General features: G+C 46.6%; 1 protein-coding gene across 1 annotated transcript; it reads right to left on the bottom strand.

Annotated features, from left to right (window-relative positions):
• Positions 1 to 1,498: 1,498 nt before the first annotated feature.
• On the bottom strand, positions 1,499 to 20,669 carry ECRG4 (ECRG4 augurin precursor). The gene is made up of 5 exons (XM_086769721.1): positions 20,441 to 20,669; positions 7,958 to 8,070; positions 7,097 to 7,144; positions 3,853 to 4,010; positions 1,499 to 1,898 (listed from the first exon to the last, which is right to left on the bottom strand). Exons 2-5 carry the CDS (start codon positions 8,034 to 8,036, stop codon positions 1,737 to 1,739), a joined length of 447 nt encoding a protein of 148 aa, XP_086625847.1. The 5' UTR covers positions 8,037 to 8,070; positions 20,441 to 20,669; the 3' UTR covers positions 1,499 to 1,736.
• Between the last annotated feature and the right edge of the window lie 990 nt (positions 20,670 to 21,659).

The following is a 21,659-nucleotide window of genomic DNA, read 5'->3' as shown; positions in this document are numbered from 1 at the left end:
ACTGGAGCGCATCCAGAGAAGGGCAATGAAGCTGGTGGTGGGTCTGGAGAACAAGTCTTATGAGGAGTAGCTGAGGGAACTGGGATTGTTCAGTCTGGAGAAGAGGAGGCTTACGGGAGACCTCATTGCTCTCTACAGCTACCTGAAAGGAGGTTGTAGGGAGACGGGTGTTGTTCTGTCTCCTAAATAACTTGTGACAGGACAAGAGGAACTGGTCTCCAGTTGTGGCAGGGGATATTAGGAAACACTTCTTTACTGAAAGAGTGGCCAAACACTGGAACAGGCTGCCCAAGGAAGTGGTGGAGTCACTATCCCTGGAGGTGTTCAAAGAGCGTGTAGATGTGGCTCTTCAGGACATGGTTTAGTAGGCATGGTTGTGTTGGGTTGATAGTTGGACTTGATGATCTTGGAGGTCTCTTCCAACCTTAATATTCTGTGATTCTAAGATTCAACTCCTGAAGTCATGGAGCCAGCCCACCTTCCTCACCTACTCCTTCCCCATTCTCTACGCTTGTCAAGCTTCAGCAGTGTCTTCCCCAACTAAGCTCCTCTTGAAGCCCGTGACAGCCAAAATCTCCCTCCTAGACGTAGGTCTGCCTGAGGACTTTCTCTACAGTAACAAGAGAGAAGCAGCAACATAGTTGGTGTTGCTGTGGTACAAACAAAACATTAATCGTATTTCTGAGTTCTTAATGAACACAGCCCCACCAGCCAACTCCCTTTAATCCACTATGCTTCATTAACAAATGATGTATTTTGGTGTTCAACCTAATGTCTACAGATGCCAGTTTGAATTGAGGATGGAGGCAACTTCATGGTAGGAAATTATGGCTGGGAACTACGTTGGATGCTATCTGATACTGACTTCACTTTAAATAGCTCGTTTTGTTATCTTACTCCCTGTTTTGAGCTGCACTGAAAGCTTGCAGCTAAGTGGGAAGGATACAAAGGGGAGTATTCATCAAAGATAAGCTTTGCATTATCGTGCCCGGGAGGGATTGGGGCCGTTCGGGTTAGATGCTCTGCGTCTCAGCAATTCCCTCTGAAGTCAGGTTTCTGCTTGGAGCCCTTTCCCTGGAGAATCCTTTCCTTTCACAGGCTTTGCAGGTAGGCAAGCTTCTCTGCACTGAATTTTGCTTTTGTGAACGTCTGCGTCCTTACCCCAACAGGAGTTGTAGAAGTGCTGTATCACGCAAGTGTGGAGGGCTGGGCACAGTGGGTGTGGAAACGGCAGAGAAGGCAACAAGGCAGCACTTCAATTGAGAGGAATGTGCTTTTTTTTACTTTTCCCCCAAGAATAATTGGATTTGTGGACTCAAATTGGAATGAGCAGGCACATCTGAAATGTATTGGCTTAGATTATGTATTCTAGATGCCAAACTAGATGATACAATATAATTTTGCAATTGATTGTAGGAAAGCAAATGCAAAAGCTCGTTAAAAAGGAATCTCTAGTAATACAATTGGAATGAAACTTGCCGTTACAAACTCTACTAAATAATGGCAACCTGTTTATTTTATCAAAAAAGCTTTATTTCTATAACACTTTATATATAGTGTACTACAAAGTAACAATAATTAAAAAAGGTCATGTTGCTTTCTTTGAAGTCTGGTAGTTCCTTTGCTCTTGCTTGTTTTACATGGCTAGAAGGAAAGCAGGGTCGTTCTGACCGAGGGAGGACTTGGCCTCGCCCAGCGCAGCCCTATAGGCACCAGCTATAGTAGGATAAACACCGTTAGTAATCATCGTAGTTGACACCTGCTCCGTGCCTGAAGGTGTGTGGATTTTGTGGGCCAATCGGTGCATCTTCGTCATAGTGATGTTGGTAGTATCCACCATAGTATTCATTACGAGAACGCCCTAAGCTTGTCCAGTAGGAGATGTCATCTTCAAATTTCTGCCAAAAAAAAAGAAAATTCTTGCTTTCCAAGCCTGAAAGTTTACAACAAAGGGAGTGAAACAAGAGGTACCTTTTGTCTCTTTTCAGAAATGCAGATCCTGTGCGTATTTCTCAAAATTAAGTCCTTGAATCTAAGGGGTGTTGTGACTTGCACCTACCTTCTCCATGGGATTATCAGGACCCCAAGTGCAGGAATTGTCCTGCCCAGCCCCACCCCGGACCCACCCCCAGCCGTCTGCCCACCGTAAAGCGCTTAAACCGAGAGTGCCTGCAACTGAAACACACACTTCAGTTCCTTTAATATTTCTATTACCTTTTCAGTGGTGGACTATAAAAGCACTTCAATGTTTTGTACTTAAAAATCTAAAGGTTTGCTTCTCGCTGCTCTGATGTCCCTAAGTCAAGGTGGGTGCAACTGGCTTCCACTTCATGCCTGTGATCTTGCTGTTCTCACGTTGCATGGGTAAAAACGAACGTACAGGACATCCTTCTAGCTATGGAAATGCAGTAAGCAGTTCAATTCTGCTCACAACGGCAGAGGAACAACAGTGTGCAAGGATATCAAATACTTGCCAAGTCAAAGCCTTTCCATCTGAATGACTCTTTGGAAAAATTTTTGGCTGAGATTTGGAAAAAAAAAAAAGGTTTTGCAAAATACACAATGGGTAAGTATGGCCCAAGTCCTTTGCTGGAACAAACAGTTATTTCATTGTTAAAACTGTGTCTTAATACTCAAGAAAACCTACTAAGTGGACTCATTGTATCCCACAACAGGCCTCATTTCAGTTTTTTAAAATGCACACAGGAACTCAGAGGAGAATTCATTTTATCTGCATGGTTTGTCCTCGTTACCTCCTAGTATTTGCCCCCGGTCTTCAGTTTCTGAAGCGTAAAACCACTTTTCCTATTTTTCCTATTGCTGTCAGCAGGGAGGGAGGGGGATATAGCCATGCTGTTAAAAAGTCATTTTTATCTGCATAATATCCTGGAGCAACGAAAAAAATGTATCCTTCATTCTTTCAGTCCAAGCAAAGGATTATTTTTTTTAATTGTTCCAGCTTTGAAAATGAGTGCATTCATCTTCTAAGCAATCCACACAGCATGAAGGTCCAAAATGTCCTCCAGCTTGCCTGTGCCAATGCAATCTCATTAAATGTATTCATGCAGCTGACACAAGCCAAGAATTCACCATCTATAACTATTTTTACTGCTTATTAACGTAGAAATTATTCTGCATGTGGGTCTGCGACTAAAAGCACATTTTTTACCCTATTTCAGCATCTATTTAGCAGAGCTTTGAGCAGAGCTGCGAACTCCAGATCCCACTCCAGTGTTTTTATAAATTAACTTTTTTTTTTTTTTTTAAATCTATCCTTCTCCTTTGAAGTGAGGCTGGCTGCATGCTATCAAATGGTTTTCCTTTCACGTTCAGCGTCGAGGCACAGCTGCCGGTGCTCGTGATGGTCAGGAGCTGCGCCCGCATCATGGAGGCACACGCGTGCATTAGGTACGTAACGTTAGTGCAATTTAATTGTGGAACGCTGATCATGGCCAGCTTGGCGTGGGTTTCTCAGCAGGTTAAAAAGCAGATTGATTAGGTTGAGGCTGCCAAATTAATTTCCTGAAATACAATTGATTGCTTTGGGTTTGGTCACCTATTTCTCAAAGCAAACTTTGGCTGGCTGCAATTTGTTAGGCTTACGTTCAGCAGCGGGCAAGAGCTCCATGCAAGATCTTAATGTCATTTATTAACAAAGTAATGCAGAAATCTCTAACAAATATGGAGCTTATACTTCTGTGCAATATTTGCTAACATTTTTTAAAAAAAGAAATCGCAGTGTCTGTGAACAGAAACGGGGCAGCTTCTCTCTGGGCAGCCCCGTGGCTGCGCGTTCGTGCTCTCAGCCGCAGAAGCCGAAGCCCTAGCCGCTCTCGGAAGCCTTGCACTCACCGCCTCGTCGAATCCCAGATACAGGAACTGCTGGTACCACTGCTGCACGTCGGGCTGGCTCCTGTCCCACAGCTGGCGCCTCTGGCGTCTCAAGCTGCTGAGGAACTCCTTGGCTGCCGTCTCTTTCACAGACACCTCTGGCTTCGTGGCGGCAGGGGCTGAAATTAATTGCCCCCCAGAAGGCACGCCAGGAAACAGTTAGTCAGCCTGAAGCATACTGCTTGCAACGAGTCAGAAAACACTCCTCGCATCTCGCCGTCACCTTTGTGCTCGGTGGCGCGATGCGTGTCACAGCGGTAACAGTAATAAACCCAGGAATCGTCACTGTAATAGGATTTCCTAGCTACCCTCATTCTCTTGCATTTTATAAAAGCTGTTCTAAGCTCAAAGACATAAGCTAAGTAAGGAATTTAAATAAATAAACCCAAACTGAAAGAGCTTACACACACTGTGTTGCGCTTTGAGGACAGAACAGGAGACTGGCCTCTGCCTGCTGCTGTTGCCACAATGGGAGAGAAGATGAGAGGTGAAGTTAAAAAGCCTGAAGAAGCTGCAGAAACACTGCTAACTTATTAGGGTGATGGAAGGCACACATAATGTTCTGGTTTTGTTAGTGAGGGGGGGCCTAAGGTGGTAGCTTCTGTAGGAAACTGCTAGAAGTCGCTCCCCTTTGTTCAGTGGACTCGGCCGGGCCTACGGCGGACCTGCTGCTGGCCAAGGCCGAGCCAATTGGTAGCAGAATGTCCCGTGATAACGCCTCTGCGATAACGTATTTAAGTAGGGGAAAACAGGAAAAAGAGGAGGAGAAGATGTGAAGCAGCTGAGCGGGGGGCAGAGAGGGGGAGGCGCGAGCCTCATGGGCCTTGCAGGCCTCACCCTCTGGCCTCCCACCGGGCAGCCGACTGGGCCCAACTCGGCCCAGCCTGGCTGCAAGAAGTGGAGAGGAGATGAGAAGTGAATAAGATGTAAAAAGGATCCTGAGAGGCATCTACCAGCCTGTTGTGAGGAACGGCTGCAGACGCCAAGGTCAGTGAAGAAGGAGGGGGAGGAGTAATACGGCTTCTGGCCAAGATTCCTCTGCAACTCGTGGTGAAGACCATGGTGGAGCGGGTTGTCCCCCTGCAGCCCATGGAGGTCCACGGAGGGGCAGAGATCCACCTGCAGCCCGTGGAGGACCCCACGCCGGAGCAGGTGGAGGCCTGAAGGAGCCTGTGGCCCGTGGAGGGCCTGCTGGGGCAGCTGTTCTAGAGGGACTGCACCCCGTGGAAGAGATGACCCACGCCGGAGCAGTTTCACGAAGGACTGTGGCCCGTGGGAGGGACCCCACGCTGGAGCAGAGGAGGAATGCGAGGAGTTCTTCCCCCGACGATGATACAGCGGCGTAAAACAATGCGTGATGAACTGACCGCGACCCCCATTCCCTTTCCCCCCCCCCCCGTGCCGCTCGGGAGGGGAAGGTAGTAGAGATAGTGTTAAGCCCGGGAAGAGGGAGGGGTGGGGGGAGGTTATCTTGTTCCCTGTCTCATTCTCCTGCTAATTTTAGAAATAAATGAATAGTTTTCCCCAAGTTGAGTCTGTTTTGCCCGTGATGGTAACTTTAAGGATTTCTCCCTGTCCTTATCTCAAACCTTGAGCCGTTTTTCTTATATCATCTCCCCCTATTCTCTCGGAGGGTGGGGGGAGCGAGAGAGAGACTGTGTAGTCTGGTCCCGATCGGGGCTGAACTACGACACATAAAAAGATAGATTTTTTTTTTTTTAACCTGTTGTGTAAAAATTTAGCTTTTAAATAATGAGTGCTACTAAATGCCATGTACACCTGAAAATAAAAGCCTTGTCAGGGTTTTGTAGCACCCAGCTTGGTGGATGCAGGGGAACGGCCTCGACCTGCCAGACCCAGACGTGCTGCCCAGCCTGCTCCGTGCCTGAGAGACAGGCAGTCTTGGCTTCGGAGGATGAGGGAGAGACCAGGAACATGGGTGTGGATGAGGCTTTTCGCAGGATGCGAGGGAAGAGGTTGGGGCAGAAGTGGATGTCAGGTGGAGATGTGAAAACCATTGAAGTGGGAGCTGGGCAGACTCACAGGGAGAGATGAAGGACTGCAGCGGGAAGGAGATTCAAGAGGTAGAAACTATAGCTGAGTTGTCGCAGGAACTGGAAAAGGGGAGTGAGGCTGGAATTACGGTGCTGCATACTCCCACCATCATCAATTCAAGGCTTTGCAGTTCTTCCTGGACTAGGCCGTCTTGTCTGTCAAGAAGCCTTCTCCTAGGCGGTTCCTCCCACCAGAGGACCTAAGCAAACAAGCTGAGTGCTGCTGGGGCGCAGGGAGGACGGCTGTTGCAGGTGATCACCCCTGTCCTCACGCAAGCACTACAGCGGGGTGAGGTAGGGAACCCACATGCAAGGAAAACAGCCGTGGATGGGGCACACATTTTAGGGCTGGCAAGAGGTGGTGGGCAATGCCAGGAAAAACCCAGCAAGAAGTTACGCAGGCTTGCAGAAATGGGGAGTCCCGTCTGTGGAGGGTGTAAAGTCTTTGCCTCAGCCATAGAGCAGTCTGAGGGGAGGCAACCAAAACTTGTGGGGTGTTTCAGCCTGCCCTCCACCTGCTGCAGTGCTGCTTGTCCCCAGCCAGCTCCATTTCCATCCCCGTATGTCAACCAGCGAGCCATTTGGTGCGTCTGCCCGCTGGGCGCTGGGCCATCATTTCTCCATGGAGAGAGCAGCCTTCCAAAAAGGAAGCACATATGGGGCCAAGAGGACAAAGAGAACAAGTCAAGGCATCGCCAGCAAGCTTGGTTTGCACATTTTCTCCTCTGCACCTAAGCCAGCGCTATTTCCATGCGTTATAATTCCTTGGAAAAGCTTGTGACTTCCCAGAATAAATTAGATAAATTTCAGTCTGTGTTCGTGGCAGAAGTGGCAAAGGTATGTGTTATAGACCACGCAGAGCAAAACCGCCTGAGGCCGTGAACCCTGGTTTTCAGAGGGGTCTGTGAGAAGCAAAGCCTTCAGCCTTGCCAGTACCAAGTCCCAAACAGACGTGCAGGCACAGGCCCCGTGCGCGCAGGAGGTTTTAGTCCGGCTGTGCGCTACCAGCTTCGGACCAAGTGCTTGGACACGGCTCCTCTGTCTGCCCTCCTGGAGCTGGGGAGGGAGCGACACGGCACTGGCAGCTCTGACCGATAGCAACTGACTTGAAGGAAAAGTAAGGGAAAGCACTTCGCTGTTTCTTTACTTACCTTCTCGTTTTTGAAGCATCAGTTTAAGTTTATTTCCCTTTGAAACATCTAGAGAAGTAAAAACAAAACACATACATTTACTAAGAAGGAAATAACAACAGAAAGAAGATTGCATCTTGAAAAATACTGAAAACACTTTTGTCATAGCTCCAGACCACCAGGCAAAACCCTGCAGCATGTCTCTACTAGTGTCTCCCTCTACTCCCATTTCCGTGCTCGAGCGCAACATACGCTGCTGGGAAGCTTTGGACACGCCAGCATCCTCTCCCCAGCTCTTCTCAGCAAGGCAACCCCAATGCTGGGCTTCTTTGCCAATTAAATTATAATATTTTGCAGCAGAAGATGGCAGCTGATGCCAGTACTGTGACACAGCGACCAGGGCAGCATCATAAACCTGGAAAATCCTCGTCACAGAGCAAGGGACACGTTAACCACCGGGCTACTTCAAATTTTTTCCCCACAGCCTGTCCCAGTGCACACCAAGGCTGTTTCCTTGCTGAAGCCCGTTCCCAGAAGGAATCCACAGCTTTCACCCACAGCCCAGCAGCGCAGCAGGAGACTCGCAAGCGCTTGGCCGCTCCAAAACACTTTCCTCACTAGAAAATGAACTCTTTAAAAAAGATCATAGAATCACAGAATGGTTTGGGTTGGAAGGGACCTTTAAAGGCCATCTAGTCCAACCGCCCTGCAAGGAGCAGGGATGCTCAACTTGCCCAAGCTTTGGGAGTGACCGAGAGCCTTCACCCACATGTGATGCCAGGGGAAGGCTTTGTCCCGCTCCCCAGGATGCGCGGGGCTGCGTTTTCCGACCTCGCACCCAGCACCTCGGGTCCCGCACCCCGGGCGCAGGATCTTACTCACCGGGTGCCGCGCAGAGCAGCGGGAGGAGGAGGAGGAGGAAGAGGAGGAGGAAGGCGGACCCACGGGGGCAAGGCGGCATGGCACGGACAGGGCCAGAGGGGGCTGTGACCCACCTGGGCGGGAGGAGACAGAGAGGAGAATGAGGATGGAGCCGGAGTGGAGGGGAGGGAAGGGAAGGGGCACGCCTAGATGGGAGCGTGTCTGGGTGGGAAAACGAATCAGAAAAAAAAGCAAAAATTACTCAATTCAAGGTTTTTTCTCTCTCCTTCCCACCACACCCCAAGTCCACAGAAAACTGCAATGCATTTTAACTGATCAGAATTAAAAAATAATTCCGATTTCTTTCTCTCCTTATAGACAGGTTTCATTTCTAGGAAGAACTCAGGGACCAAAAGCCCAACTCACAAACCGAAAGTCCTTGCTCAGCAGGATCATAACTGTAACGGTGCCCAAACTTAGGCTGCCTTTCCCAAATTCAGGTTTAAGCTCTCCTTGGTGAACCCAGCTTCTCTCCGCTCCCTCCCCTGCAAATGCCAGAAACACGTCCAGTGAAGCCCAGCAAAACCCCTGTCCTGGGACACAAACCTCTCTCTCCCCTCGCTGCAAAGACCCACGCCACTCCGGACACCGCCACTGGCCTCCGGTCTCCAGCTGAAGCTGTGCCAGGGTGCAGCGAGGAGGAGCACAGAGGGGGGATTTAGCGGGAGGCGAGGGTCAGCGAGGGAGAGCTGGGCTCTCTCTGCAACCTACTTGTGAGAAACCTGGCAAGCGCCGGGGCCTCAGCTCCCTGCGCCAAGGATTGTTTCCAGATTGGTTGCAGATGAATAGATACACACACAAAGTATATATTGTAATGGTATATAAATGCTTATATTGAATACGTATGTCTGTACGTACACCCACACGTGTGCCTGGCAAGGGGACCGTGCAGTGGTGCGGCAGCTCCCTGTGACGAGATGTGGGGCCTGTCAGTGCTGTTTCAGGCACGGCTAATTGTGCAGGTTGGACAAGCCCCTGCAGCTGGCTTTACCACTTACCATAAAAATGCAGAAGCAGCATCAGCACGGGCTGGTCCCGCAGTGGTTCCCCAGCCCCAGCCTGAATGTTGCTTCAGGCAACCACCCCTGATTGTCCCACGCATCTTTCCCCTCCTGAAAAAAGGACTTGAAGCTGCACTCAAAGCCTTTCCCCTGCCTCTCTCCATCCCCAGCTGCCCTCAGACGAACGCTCAGGACTCTCTGCTCATCCCAGCTGAAATGGCAGCAGCATGAAGAAGGGATGTTGTTGCTCCAGCCAAAGTACCCCTTGCTCTCTGCAGGAGCTGAGGCTTCGGAGCGGCAGAGTGCAACGGAGTAGCATCTTCCAGACCCCTACGATGGAAGTACTCCCATAAGAAGACCGGCGTCCCAATTCAACTCCAGTGTAACTGGGAACCAAAATTAGTCTCTCTTTTCCATCACTGCTTTTGAGTGGTTTTTTTTTTTCCTTATAGCTCTATGTTTCCAGAGTCAGCACTCTTAAATGCCATGTGTTGGAGCAAATGTCCGTTCTTCAGCATCAATGTGCCTTTTCACAAGCTTAACGCTGACAGCCTCTTGGCTAAAATCACCTGAGGTTTTTGGATAGCTAGTTGCAGGATATAGCTAGAAGGGATAGAAATGTACATATGTAAAACTACATGAAACAGCCATGATGTAGATAATGTATAAAACCAGAGTGATAACTCATGAATATTTAAGGTCTGCTGCTATATTCGTAACGGCAAAGGGTGTTTTGTTCAGCTTTTTTGTTCAAGCCTTGCATGGGAGCTGGGGCTCTGCAGAACTTCAGGTACTTGGTGTCTCTGGGCTAAAGCAACACAAAGCACAAAACCTCCTCTGGATACCAAATATATCACGATGACTCAAGAAACCATGGGGATAAAATGCTACCTGGTGAAACCCAGAGAATGGATTGACTCAAGTGCAATTTTAGAAAATCCTTGCTGTGGTGGTGGCAGAAATGATTGACAGAAGAATATAATGCTCTGGGTTAAACTGAATGCAGTATCCTCCCAGAAGAGGTCAGTTTCTCGGTTCAGGGAACAGAAGCTTTTGACATAAAGTAAAAAAATTGTGTAAAAATATAACACCACTTCTTTTCAAAGGCAGTCGTGAAAGATGACTGGTGTTTTTCCAGAGGCAATCTTTATTTCTGTTCCAGATTGTTTTACAGACTAAAGCAGTGCAGAGAGACCTTTTACTAATGGCAGATCCTTGGTAAGTGGCCAATATAACGCATAACCCTGTAGTATGGTAACTTTGATTTTGCCTTGGTAACTTTGATTGCATGATGAATTGATGCAAACAAAACGTTATATCAGCTTTACCTATATAATCCTTTAAATAGAAATTGTTGACTACGTCTGGATCGAGCTGCACCTAGATGCCTCTCTCAGAAGTTTAGAAAGCAAGGGGGTCCATTCTGAACCTCGTGACTCAATGGGGGGAGGGGGTCCTCCTTATCCTTTGCCATCTCTGGTCTTTCTGTGAATGATTCTAACTCGAGGGTAACTCAAGTTTCCTTTGTATGTTTTTTTTCACAAAGTAATTAATAGAATGAACCTTGCCATCAAACTTTGTTAAGTTTTGCTTTTACAATATCATATCGAAACCACTTTTGCTAAAACCTTTGACAGGGGTTTTTTAAGGGATCTAAAATCATCACTGTCTTTAAAAAATCCCTTTCTTCATCATGAAGTTTAAGACTTGTCTTAGTGCTTGGGTTGCCCTTGCTGGCAGGTCAATTCAGGGTGCTCTCCACTGGCACAGCTGTGCAGCATCCCCAAGGGCTCCAGCTAAGCAAGCCCCCGCTAATGATGTCACTTGGTTAAATGTCTTTCATCACCACAACTGACAATGGTAAACTCTTGGTTTCAAACCCTATTGAAAGACGTTAATCAACGTCATCAGCAGGCCTGTTCCCCAGACAGCTCTGGGATCAGGAGCGGTGAGCAGTGCCACTTTCACACACAGTGTAAAACTCCACCAAGCCCCTTGGTGTAATGGGGACTGCTAATCGGAGGGATGTCCATGGTAGGAGGGAGCTGGTGGGGTTTGCTGCTTCTCCAGCACGAGGCTGGTCTATGGTCTTGCAAGCCTGCATGTTGAGGCAGAAATCTGGGAGCAATCCAACAGAAAGCCATGCTGAGCCTGACCTTGAGCAACAATGGGCAAGAGCCGGGCTAGATGCTCTCTGGAGCCAGAGAAATACTGATCGCTGTGCCCACTGCTAGCCAGCGTTGTGTTTGGAGCCTGCAGGACTTCATGTATGCTTTTTGGGGTAAGCAGATAAAATTCTAGCTGATTTTTTAAACAGTTCTGCAACCTTCTGCATGTTTGGTGACCCCGTTTTGCCTGTATGATCTCTGAGTTTACGCGTAGTGGGTTTAAACCCAGTGGCTTCTAAAACTACCTAAAGTGGCATGGGCAAGTGTGGCTGCTTAACTAATCTGACCTGAACAGGGGGAAAATCTCTGCCTTGAAACATCAATGAATTTTTAAGTATTTGATTTTTTAAAATTATTATTGTACTTTTTGCCTAGAATTAAGTACAGAGAGATTCCTGAATAGCAGAGAGACACCTCTGCTTTTGCATCTCATCACAGTAGCTGTTGAGAGAACTGTGTTGTATTCAGTAAAAGGCAAGAGACAGCATCAGTAATGGCCATTCAAGGATATTCAGAAATTAAAAGCATAAAAAATTGTATTAAAATATTTATCTCGGTTTCTTTCTTTCTTCTTTTATTAGGCTTCATGTTTTCAAGCGTCTCAACATAATAATGTTTTTAAAGATAGTGTAGATTAAATGCTTATATAATCACAGGACTCCTAAAGCTGGATTTTCAAGGAAAAAAAAAACACCAAATACAAAAGACTTATGATAAAATACTGAGACCTAGCACCAGCTTACTAACTTAGTAGGTAAATAGAGAAGTAGGAAATTGGCCAGGGATTGCAGGAGATGACACTTCATTTTTTGCAAAGAAGCACCATGAAGATTTTAATGATCCACTAAAACGACTCATTTGATCAAGACCATGGCAGCATTTAACAGTGTTCCCAACACCCAGAAAATGATTATTTTCTGTTAATGAGGTTTTTACAAAATCTCCCGTCCGTATTTCCCTGGTCGCTAGCCTTAGGACAGAGGCACTTGGCACTCCAGATTTTTTTCTGCAGCCTGTTCCAAGAAAACCGCAGGAGTCGTGTTTTCCTTCCAAACAGAAGGAAGAACATTTAAGTCCCCAGTCAGTTCTTTCCAAAACATTTTGAGTTTCATACTATTTCTTCCACTGCTCCAGAGTCCTCCAGATAGTGATAGGACCAGTCCCAAGTCCTGGGACAAACACCTTCTCTTTAGGGAAAGTTTATTTGTTGCTGGCTGTATGTCTCGTTGGCCTCAAGACATGGTTTAGGACACATTTCATCCATTGCCTCTCAACTGGTTGCACCATTACTTTGGTCCCTGTTATTAATAATATTAGAGTTTATTTTTTTTTTCCGGAGAAAATAGCTTAAAATACAGTCTTTCTTTTTTTTTTTTCCCCCTGTGCTTGGGTGCTGCTGATATTTTTTGCAGCTTCTGGCTGACCCCGTCAGATAAGAAATAGTTTCTGTTGGTCTGTCCATCCTCCTCCCTTCACTAACCAACAGTACTTCGCTGCCCTCACTACAGAATTAACCTTCTTGCTCTCATGACAAGCACAGTGAGAAGCAGGTTAGTTCGGCAGCATTGTCTGATCACAGCTGCTTCCTTTTCACAGAGAAGTAAGAAATTTCTCTAACAAATTCTTCTCAGTTTTCTCTTCCACTGCCTCCAGTAAATTTTTGGATAAACTTGGAAATAGATGGCAGCTCTGCGAGTCAGGTCTGACAGGAAGGGAGAAGGAGAAAGACTGTAGTACACTGAAACTTGTGTTTTTACCACAGCCTGATTTCATTCCAGTCATTCTTTCTTTCACTGCTGTCTCTCGGGACTCTTCTTTTTATGCTTTGAACCATTTTCTCTGAACTCTTATTTCTGAGCTATTTTTGACTTGTTTTCACTCCCTTGTTTTATTATTCATATCCAGAATGCACGCACAATTAAAAAAAAAAACCACAAAAAAAACCAACAAAAAAAAACAAAAAAAAAAAAATGGGCTGCAAATACTCAAAGATTAGTAAAAAGTCTTAAAAATCTTAATTTTAGCAGTTTGATTTTAGCATCCCTCTTCCTACACATTGCTGTTTTAATGGTTTGGACACATTTCTGTTCTTTCCCCCAAACTCTGGGCTTATGCATGTGGTTTGTGATGCCCATTTAATTAAAAAAAGCGATCTGACATTGTGCTACATCATGTTGCCAGTGCCCGTGCACTATTCACGGTGATCAAGCCCTTCCCTGAAGAGTGTCCCACACCACCACCAGCTGCCCTGTCCTGGCCTCCAGGGTTTTCCCATCTTCCTAAACCCCCAACCAAATCATCCTCATGAGATCATTCCTTCCTCCCTCATGTTTCACCAGAAAGCTGGCTTAGGGGACACAGCACCATCCTTTTAGCAACTGTGAGAGGAGAAGCTGTAAGGGGAGTTTCTTGCAAGCCCAGCCACCTTCAGGCACTTCAGCACCTTCATCACAGCTGGAGGAAGATGCCTCCTCTTGCCACCTGCAGCCCTAAACGCCTTTGCAGGACAGTGCACGGAGTCTCCTCCTTTGTAAAGAGCGTCGCCAGAGGAGCCAGCTTTTCCAACACACAGTTCAGCACCTTATGATGAATCCAACACAAGCTGGAGGGTGGCTGGAAACCTGGTTGTTCTTTCCGAGGTAGCTGCCTTACCCTTAAGAGCTTCAGTTAATATGGTGGCTTGCTACCACCAAGTGGGGGAAGCCTCTCTGCCTTCTTCTGCCTGGTCCTCACCTCTTTTACCAACATTGGCTCTAGTACTTCGTGGAGCCAATCCAGTTTGCTAAAACAGCAGACCCAGTTCACTCTTGCTGGGATAGTTATCTTCAGGATGAGTAAGCTGTAATGGTGGCAGGTGGTTTTTGGGGCCAAGTAAGAAGGTGGCAGGAGAGTATGGCCAGAAGTGACAGTAGGGTGAAACTGGTGAAACAGAACTTCTCCATTTTGCTGGAGGCAGGCAGTATGTCTAACCACCCTGAGGAACAGCTGGGGGTCATGCTCATTCAATGCTCAGCAAGCACTGGCTGAGGTGCAGGGCACTGTGGAGAGAGGAGAGGTCTGAGTCCACACTGATACCATCCCACCTGAGCACCTGTCACATCGCTTCCTCCTCCTGTGTTGCATTTGAGGCTTTAGCAATGCCTAAAACAGGCCTCTGCAGGCCAAATCGGTGTCTTCACGGCCCCTTAGCTATGACCTGCATGCCTGTTAAATTTTGGCATGCTCCAGAGCAGATTTCTGCCCGCATAGGGAAGTTTACTAGTAGAACAAGTTTGCTTGCTGAGGAGCAAAGGGCTTGAGACAGCGATGGGTTAGCTCTACCCACTGTTTCCTTCCCTTGAAATCAGGCAAAGTGGGTGCATTTTCATGGAAAAGGGGTGCATCCCAGGCAGCTCCCGCCACCCCTTGCTCAATTTGAAGCCCCTGGTTCAATGTATGGGAGCTGGAACGTGACCTCGAGCCTGCTGGGAGTTTTTAGCATAAGCAATCAACCCGCTTTCCGCTGCCTGCCTTCTCGGGCAAGGGGGAATCGCATGGGCTGAAATCCTCAGCAGCACCGCCAGCCTGCCTGAGGTAGGCTCCCAGCGCGGAAAACGGCCACCCAAGCAGTCAAAATATGGCAAAGTCACTGGCAGCAGAGGGCAGATGATTATTGCTCTGGCCTCAGGTGGCACACAGGCCTTTGGGAGATTTAATAACAGGTGGTGGTTCCCAGCTCGGAGCTCGATTCTCAGGTTATCGGAGAAGAAACCTCGCTTGTCTTCCTGACGTTATCACGTGTGACCTCACACCTCTCTTGATCTGCTTTGGGGCCGCTTGCCCTAGCTCTGCTTTATACCTGTGCTTTCCAGTTTCACCAGTGCCCTGCCTGTGAACAAGCCTCTGCCTCCACACGTTTGATGTTGGTTTTCCTTTCTGATCCACAGATCGGTTTGTTTCCAGGAGAGTGCACTTTTTGAAGTCTCCCCGTGCCACTGCTGAGTAAGAGGTGGTGGCATCTTTAATCTTCCCACGTCAGACCCCACTGCACCCACCTGTGTTTAACTTAGAAGAGCGCGTGTGCCAAGCTGGCACCGCAATGGCTGCAGGGCGTGGAAATTTGAGGGGAGATCTTTTTGCCTATTGAGATAATTTAGGCATCCATCCTGCTCACGCACATATGTATTTTTAATCATAGGAGCCCTATGGATTCCCGTTTATGTCAGAAAGATTAAACTCTGGTCTGCCGCTATTACACCTGGATCTCGCAAAATGCCGTGATACAGAAACATGGCTCCCCTGGAAAGGCAGGCATTTCGGCCCCGGCCCTTTGCCCTCCTAGGGTTGTGTTTGGGGGGATGGTGGAGGGGAACGCCACAGGGCGCTGATCCTACAGCCCAGCACAGGGCCTGACTCAGCTCACAGCAGGGCCGGTTATCTCTGTCTGTGCTCATCGGGCTGCACAACTTCTCAATCCTGGCTCTCCTTCACCCAGGCAGAATAACCTGCCCACGTTTACTCATGTAGACAGGCCACTGAAGTCTCTGCTAGCTCCTCTAGGCATTGGCATAATCGCTCTCATGCCTTGGAGCTCCTGCCATTGGGGATGGCTGAGGCACTGAGGAGCTCATATGCTGCCATCCATCTCCAGCACGTTGTTTCCTCGCCATCAGAAATGTCCTGGTGGGCAAGACAGCCACATTTTGGGCCAGATCACTAGGTTTTGGGCCAGACCAGATATGCAGTTTAACTAGAAAGCTAATCTGCTTCTGAGGCTGTAAGTCTTCAAGGTGCGGTGAGATTACTGCTACCAAAACCAACACAAAAGTATTTAGCTCTTCCTTTCTCAAGATCTGCTGCTACAAACCTTTGTATCCAACTCCATCTTTTTAGTGAGGACGACCTCTTCCATGAAACTGCAGTTGATTTTTGCTTTAAAACCCATCTTCTTGGTTTAACATCTCTTCACACCCTGCACTGCAGAGCTGTCGCACTCTTCCTAAGCACAGGATGGTGGCTGCCTTTAATAGGTAATATTACTGCCTAATGGCCACAATAGAAAGGTGTTCTCACCTGGTAATTATTTGTAATGACGCAGTGGCTATGAGTCTAATACGTATGAGCTAAACACTATTTGGAGCTGAGGAGGACCTGAGCAGGGTAATTGTACAGTGATGCTCTGGTGACACTGATGTCTTTCTCTCCTCTGTGTGTCCAGGTTAGCATTCAGCTATACAGGAGTGAGTAAACACGCAGGCAAACCTTGAGGACTTCTTGTACCCTGCAGAAACAGCATGAGCAAAGCACAGTAATGACTGCATGATAGAGCAGGAGAGCATGCACGGTAGCATAAGATTATTTATTTTCACTCAAGTAATAACCAGGTTAGGAACATCTTAAAGATGGTCATTTAAATTTTTATTTTTCATGCTGGTTAACACAGATACAGGGACAGCATGAGACATGCGATATAATTTTGCTGTTGGCAATCACTTGTTAATCAGAAAGGTAAGATAGCAAGCTTGTTGCCTTTTTTTTTTCAATGAAGAGAAAATTGGGGGATGCACAGGTCAGTCATACTTTGAAGCATGCAGTACTCGATGTGGGAGCACATTTTTCGGAGATGTAGCCTGGCTCGCTGCTGAGCAATTTTTAGGCAGCTGGACAAGAAGAATCCTGGTCCTGTTGACTCAAAGGCAATGCTTGTCCTTGGGTTTAGCAAAGTCAACATTTTAACCTCGATCATTTCATATGAATTTTTTGTGGTTTGGGTTTTCTCATTCCATGAGAAATAGTGCTACACTAAAGAAAAATAAAACAAAAACAAAACAAAAAAAACCCCACCCCAATACAAATATAACCAAGTCTCTAAATCCTTACAAAGCTACTAAATATGCCTAGGGAAAAGCTTTTCCATAGTACTAGTGTTGCTTGACTTATTCATTTATTTTGTGTTTAAAACAAGCTATAGAAAAATGCTTGGAGAGGAAGGAGAAAACTGCACAGCAGAGAGAGGAGAGAAATACACAGCCAAGAGAGGATTTTTTCTTTTTATCTGAAAAAGGTGCATATGTTGTAAGGTATATATTTTAGTAAAGAAGCCAAAACCCTCAAATCTCCACTACTGTCACCATTCCTATACAGTTCCCATCAAACCTGCAGTCCCAATATGTGAAACAATCAATCAGTCTCCCCTAGACAGCTGCTGCCCAAGGCACAGATTGATTTCCCTGCAAGCACACAGACAACTCCAGGCTAGGCTAAAAAACAAGCAAAGTAAAACAAAGGCTGACAGAATACCTTCATTTTGGTTTCATTACGGACAATATCCACTTCCTCTAATTTCATCAGAGGTTTCTGTCCCATATTTGTCTTGGTTTCCACTTAAACATCGTACACTTTCATTTGAAATAAGCTCTCACACACAGAGAACTAAACTCTTATATGTAAATAAACAACAAAAATCTGGAATATTATTCAGAGATACAAGCACATTCTCTGCGTAGCAGTACATTGCATGTATATTTTGTTTACCAATACTTGAATTCTGTGCACAGGCAGTACATGTGCAGATAGTGAAGCAGCCTCCCTTCTGGAGTGCTTATAACCTAACTGGATGTGTAACAGGCTCAGAGTCTGACTCCAGAGGAAAAATACCAGATAGGTGTTAACAAGCATGTGGAAGGTATAAGACATTTTTCTTGGGCAACGCTGGAACAACTTAAGAAGGATTGTCTTTGACTATGTCTTGGACTATGCCCTTCTTAATCAAGGGCAGATTTTTTTTTCTTGCTGAAAGACAGTCTCTGTCACAAGTACTCTTCTTGATCCTGAAATATAAGTTTATACAGGGATGTCAGAGGATCTGAATTATGCAGGTGGTCAGCCCACAGTGATGCCTTCCAGCCTTAAAATCAATGCATCTCTCTCGGATGTGAAAGGAAGGAAAAGACAGGTGGTAGCACAGAGTTTGTACATTTACAAATCCCCTAAGAAATTGATTGCTCCAAATTTATACAAAAATGTCAGCTGAAGCCAACTTTCCTTCAACCTAACTGTTACTGTTTTCCCAGCAATTGCACAGCAGTAGCTTCAGGCAATATCCAAAAAAAGGACGACGGCCGATGAAAGTGCTACAAGGAGCAGAGGGGCTGCAGGTAAGTGACACAGCAGACAAAGTGTGGTAGAGTAAAAGATTGGAAAGATCAAGGGGCAAGAGTGGGACCTGATTCTGTAAAGCTTTGACAAATAACATTTACTTCCAAAAGTAAAAGAGTTGTGCTTGTGCCTCCTGCTGAGGATGAAAGCTGCGTGGCGAGTGGTAAGAAAACGCTCTACAAGCACAGCTTTCGCAAAGCAGAGTAACAGAGATATGCATTTTTTCCCATCACTGGCAATCCCATCAATGTAGACCCAGCCATCAGACTGGCTGACTGCCATGGGGACGGGCTGACATAAGGGCTTATCCTGCCTAGAACTGAAAATCCTGGTTTGATCCACGCTCTGTTAACTCTTCAGCTCCAAAGGCTTCAGTATCTTTTCTCAGTAACCACACTTGGCCATCAATATTTTCAGAGGCCATTGGCACAGCCCTGTGTCTGTCATCGGAGAGCTTCTCATCTCTGTACATCCGCATTAGCATTCACAGGGAATGAAGCCATATTAAAATCAAAAAAGGCATTGAGTATGAGACCTCTACGTAATACCCAAATGGATTTATCACAGTGTGTCAGCATGTCGCAACATCCAAACGAACATTTAGGAGAGAAGTCCCAGAAGATATCAGATCCTGCACAGTTTTTTTCAGACAACACTTCTGTACATCATTAAGTCTTGCCTGTAGTAAGTCAAGCCAAATACAGCATGCAAACATTTCTGTATTTCAGCCTGTGCTAAATAAATGTTTTTTTCAAGGCAGATGTTTCCCTTTGAATCTTCATGCAGTAGCATAGGTCATTCTGTTGTCACCGTAAAATTCCACATGTGTACTTGAATGCAGATGAATAAATTGCAATGTTCAAACATGCAGACAAATGAAAGACCCCCTGCATGCCAAATTTTTATTAAAACAGTGTCTGTCCATCACCATTCCCTGCACTTGTTAAAGGACAATTTTCTTCCACCCTACCCTTATATGAAGAACTTCCCTAAACCAGCTAGATTCCTAAAAACGCCGAGTCAGACTCATTCAGGAGAGCTCTCCTCTCTATTAAGCATTTGTTTGAGGCCAAGAATAGAGCTTGGCCTAAAACAAGCCCTTGGTGGGTCTTGGAAAGAGTTCAGTTGAAAGAGTTTAGGAGAAGTCCATGCCCAATTTAACGGCGTGCCTCCAAGACCAAACACAAAGCAGGCTGAGGTAACCAAAGTCCCCCTACCCAGCCTTTCAGCACAGCATTTTCCTGCACCGCTGCGTTAGTCAGGGACGTGGTGAGTTGTCACTTCTGACTATTTTCACCAGTCCAACTGATGCTGCGGCTGGGCTGGGACACGCATGCCCTGGGGACACTGTGGCTACAGCTGCGTGGTTGTGCCGATAAAGTACCTTCTGCAGACCTGGCTTAAGTCCTCAGGTTATCTGGACTATGAGCTGGTAAAAAATAGGTCTTGGGCAGGGGTGGGGTGCAACCTAGCCTTTACAAACATATTAACTGATGAGCAGATTTCAGGATTAAAAGTATATTGCGGCCGCTGCCTTCAGGAATCCCAGTGAAGCTGAGCCACTCGATTGTCAAGCTTGCTTTCATTAAAAATACTTTCCCTGTATTCCCCAAACATGGCATTCTTAATTGCACCTATAAATTACTTTTTCGGTCCTCTCATGTAGCAGCATGAAAGGCAAGTTCTGAAATGGAATCTGACAGATCTACAAAAGTATGTAAACCATAACGCATCCGTGCTACAAATTACAGCTTTCATTAAAGCAGTGATTTTTAGTTGTTTCCTCACTGGTCAGCTGCAATAAAGAAAATATTAAGAAAGAAACAGTAGCAGTTCCAGAGACTTTGCTAATATTCCTCTATGTCCACTCACTTCTAATGTTTTCAGCCATTTCCTCTGCTACAAGAGTGCACATTCACACACACGTGCATACACAGACGGACAAAGAGCATCCTTCCAGCAAGGAAAATACCCTGCACGAGGCTACAGACTGCTGAAGGCTAAAACATTTCTTCACGACACCCTGCAGTTGCTGTCAGAGCAAGAGTAAGATGCCACAATAAGTTTTTCTTACGAACTCTGACATGTTTTCGACATACCTCCCCTTCCTCCAGCAAACAAATATTTTATCAGTTTACCTTCAAAATAATATGCTTCCCGTCTCCTTCCCAAATGCCTGGCTAGAAGAAATGACTTTTCCTGCCACGGAACAAGTTTCTCTTTATTTCAGTATGCCTTGCCTCCTGCAAGCAGGGCAAGAAGCGACCAAGGCTGTGAGCGCGGGAGCCACGGGACTGCCGGGGATGCCGGGTGTGAAAGGTGTGTTTATTCCGCCTCTCCCCAATTCCAGCCCCTCGGCTGCAGCAGTTTGCCGAGTGCTTTCCAGACCAAGTGTGGAGAATCACATTTCTGCTTAATCAGGCCCGCTGCCTAGAGAAAGATGATTGCAAGCAGATGTTCCCGTGTTCTCATGTGAAAGGAATTTGGGCTTTTGTGGCGGCTGTACGATGAGCGACCGGCACCCGGGAGTATTTCAGTGCTCTTTAATTTCTTACAGGTGTTGGGAGCCAGAATCCGACGGTGCAGCCGAGCTGAGACCCAGCATCTGGGAGGTGCATGGAGGGATGGCACACTGAGAGTCGGCAGAAGGGCCAGAGGGAGAAGGCAACAACCCGCACACTCAATATACTGCGGGAAAGAAGGCTCCATCTTGCAAAGACCCATGCTCCTGGTAAACGCCAGCCATGCTCAAAACGCAGCAAGGCTACGGAAGCGAAACCGTGTGTTATTCCAGGCACAGTGTTTATAACCTCTTGTTATGGATAATCCAGGAGGAATAAACAGAATGGACATGGGTAATATCAAAATAATTACTCTGAATCCGTAACTAGTCAGGGGACAGGCAATGAGGATGGCATCTGTGTACAGAAAAGGTCTGACTTTCAGTGGGACATCCCAGTAATACTGCAAATGGCCTGAGGAAATCATGACCGGTTTAAATAAACTTTTGATGCAGTTGCAGCTGTATTTTGGAGGCATATTATGTATTTTTAGAGCCAGAACAGCTAAGACAAGATACATATCCAGGCATTCAGTGGAAATGGATGTATCTGTTGGATCATACCTCAGGGTGTTTGGCCACATGGGGTTAAATATTTGTGGCCATGGCAGGCATCTGGACACACAGTGGTGCATGCAGTCCATAAGGGTTCCAAAACTCCACAGTGGGCTCAGCTAAAGGCAACCAGCTGCACATCCACATTCATGTAGGCATACTGGGAAGCAAGGCTGTATTTACTGCCACCATTTGGAAGTTACATGATCATGCATACCTCAAAAATGCCACTACTGTGGCTT

Source organism: Chlamydotis macqueenii, chromosome 1 (genome assembly GCF_036417535.1).
Source record: "Chlamydotis macqueenii isolate bChlMac1 chromosome 1, bChlMac1.mat, whole genome shotgun sequence".
Lineage (NCBI taxonomy): Eukaryota > Metazoa > Chordata > Aves > Otidiformes > Otididae > Chlamydotis > Chlamydotis macqueenii.
The sequence above is the reverse complement of the archived record's forward strand: the minus strand, read 5'-3'. Positions and strand labels throughout refer to the sequence as shown.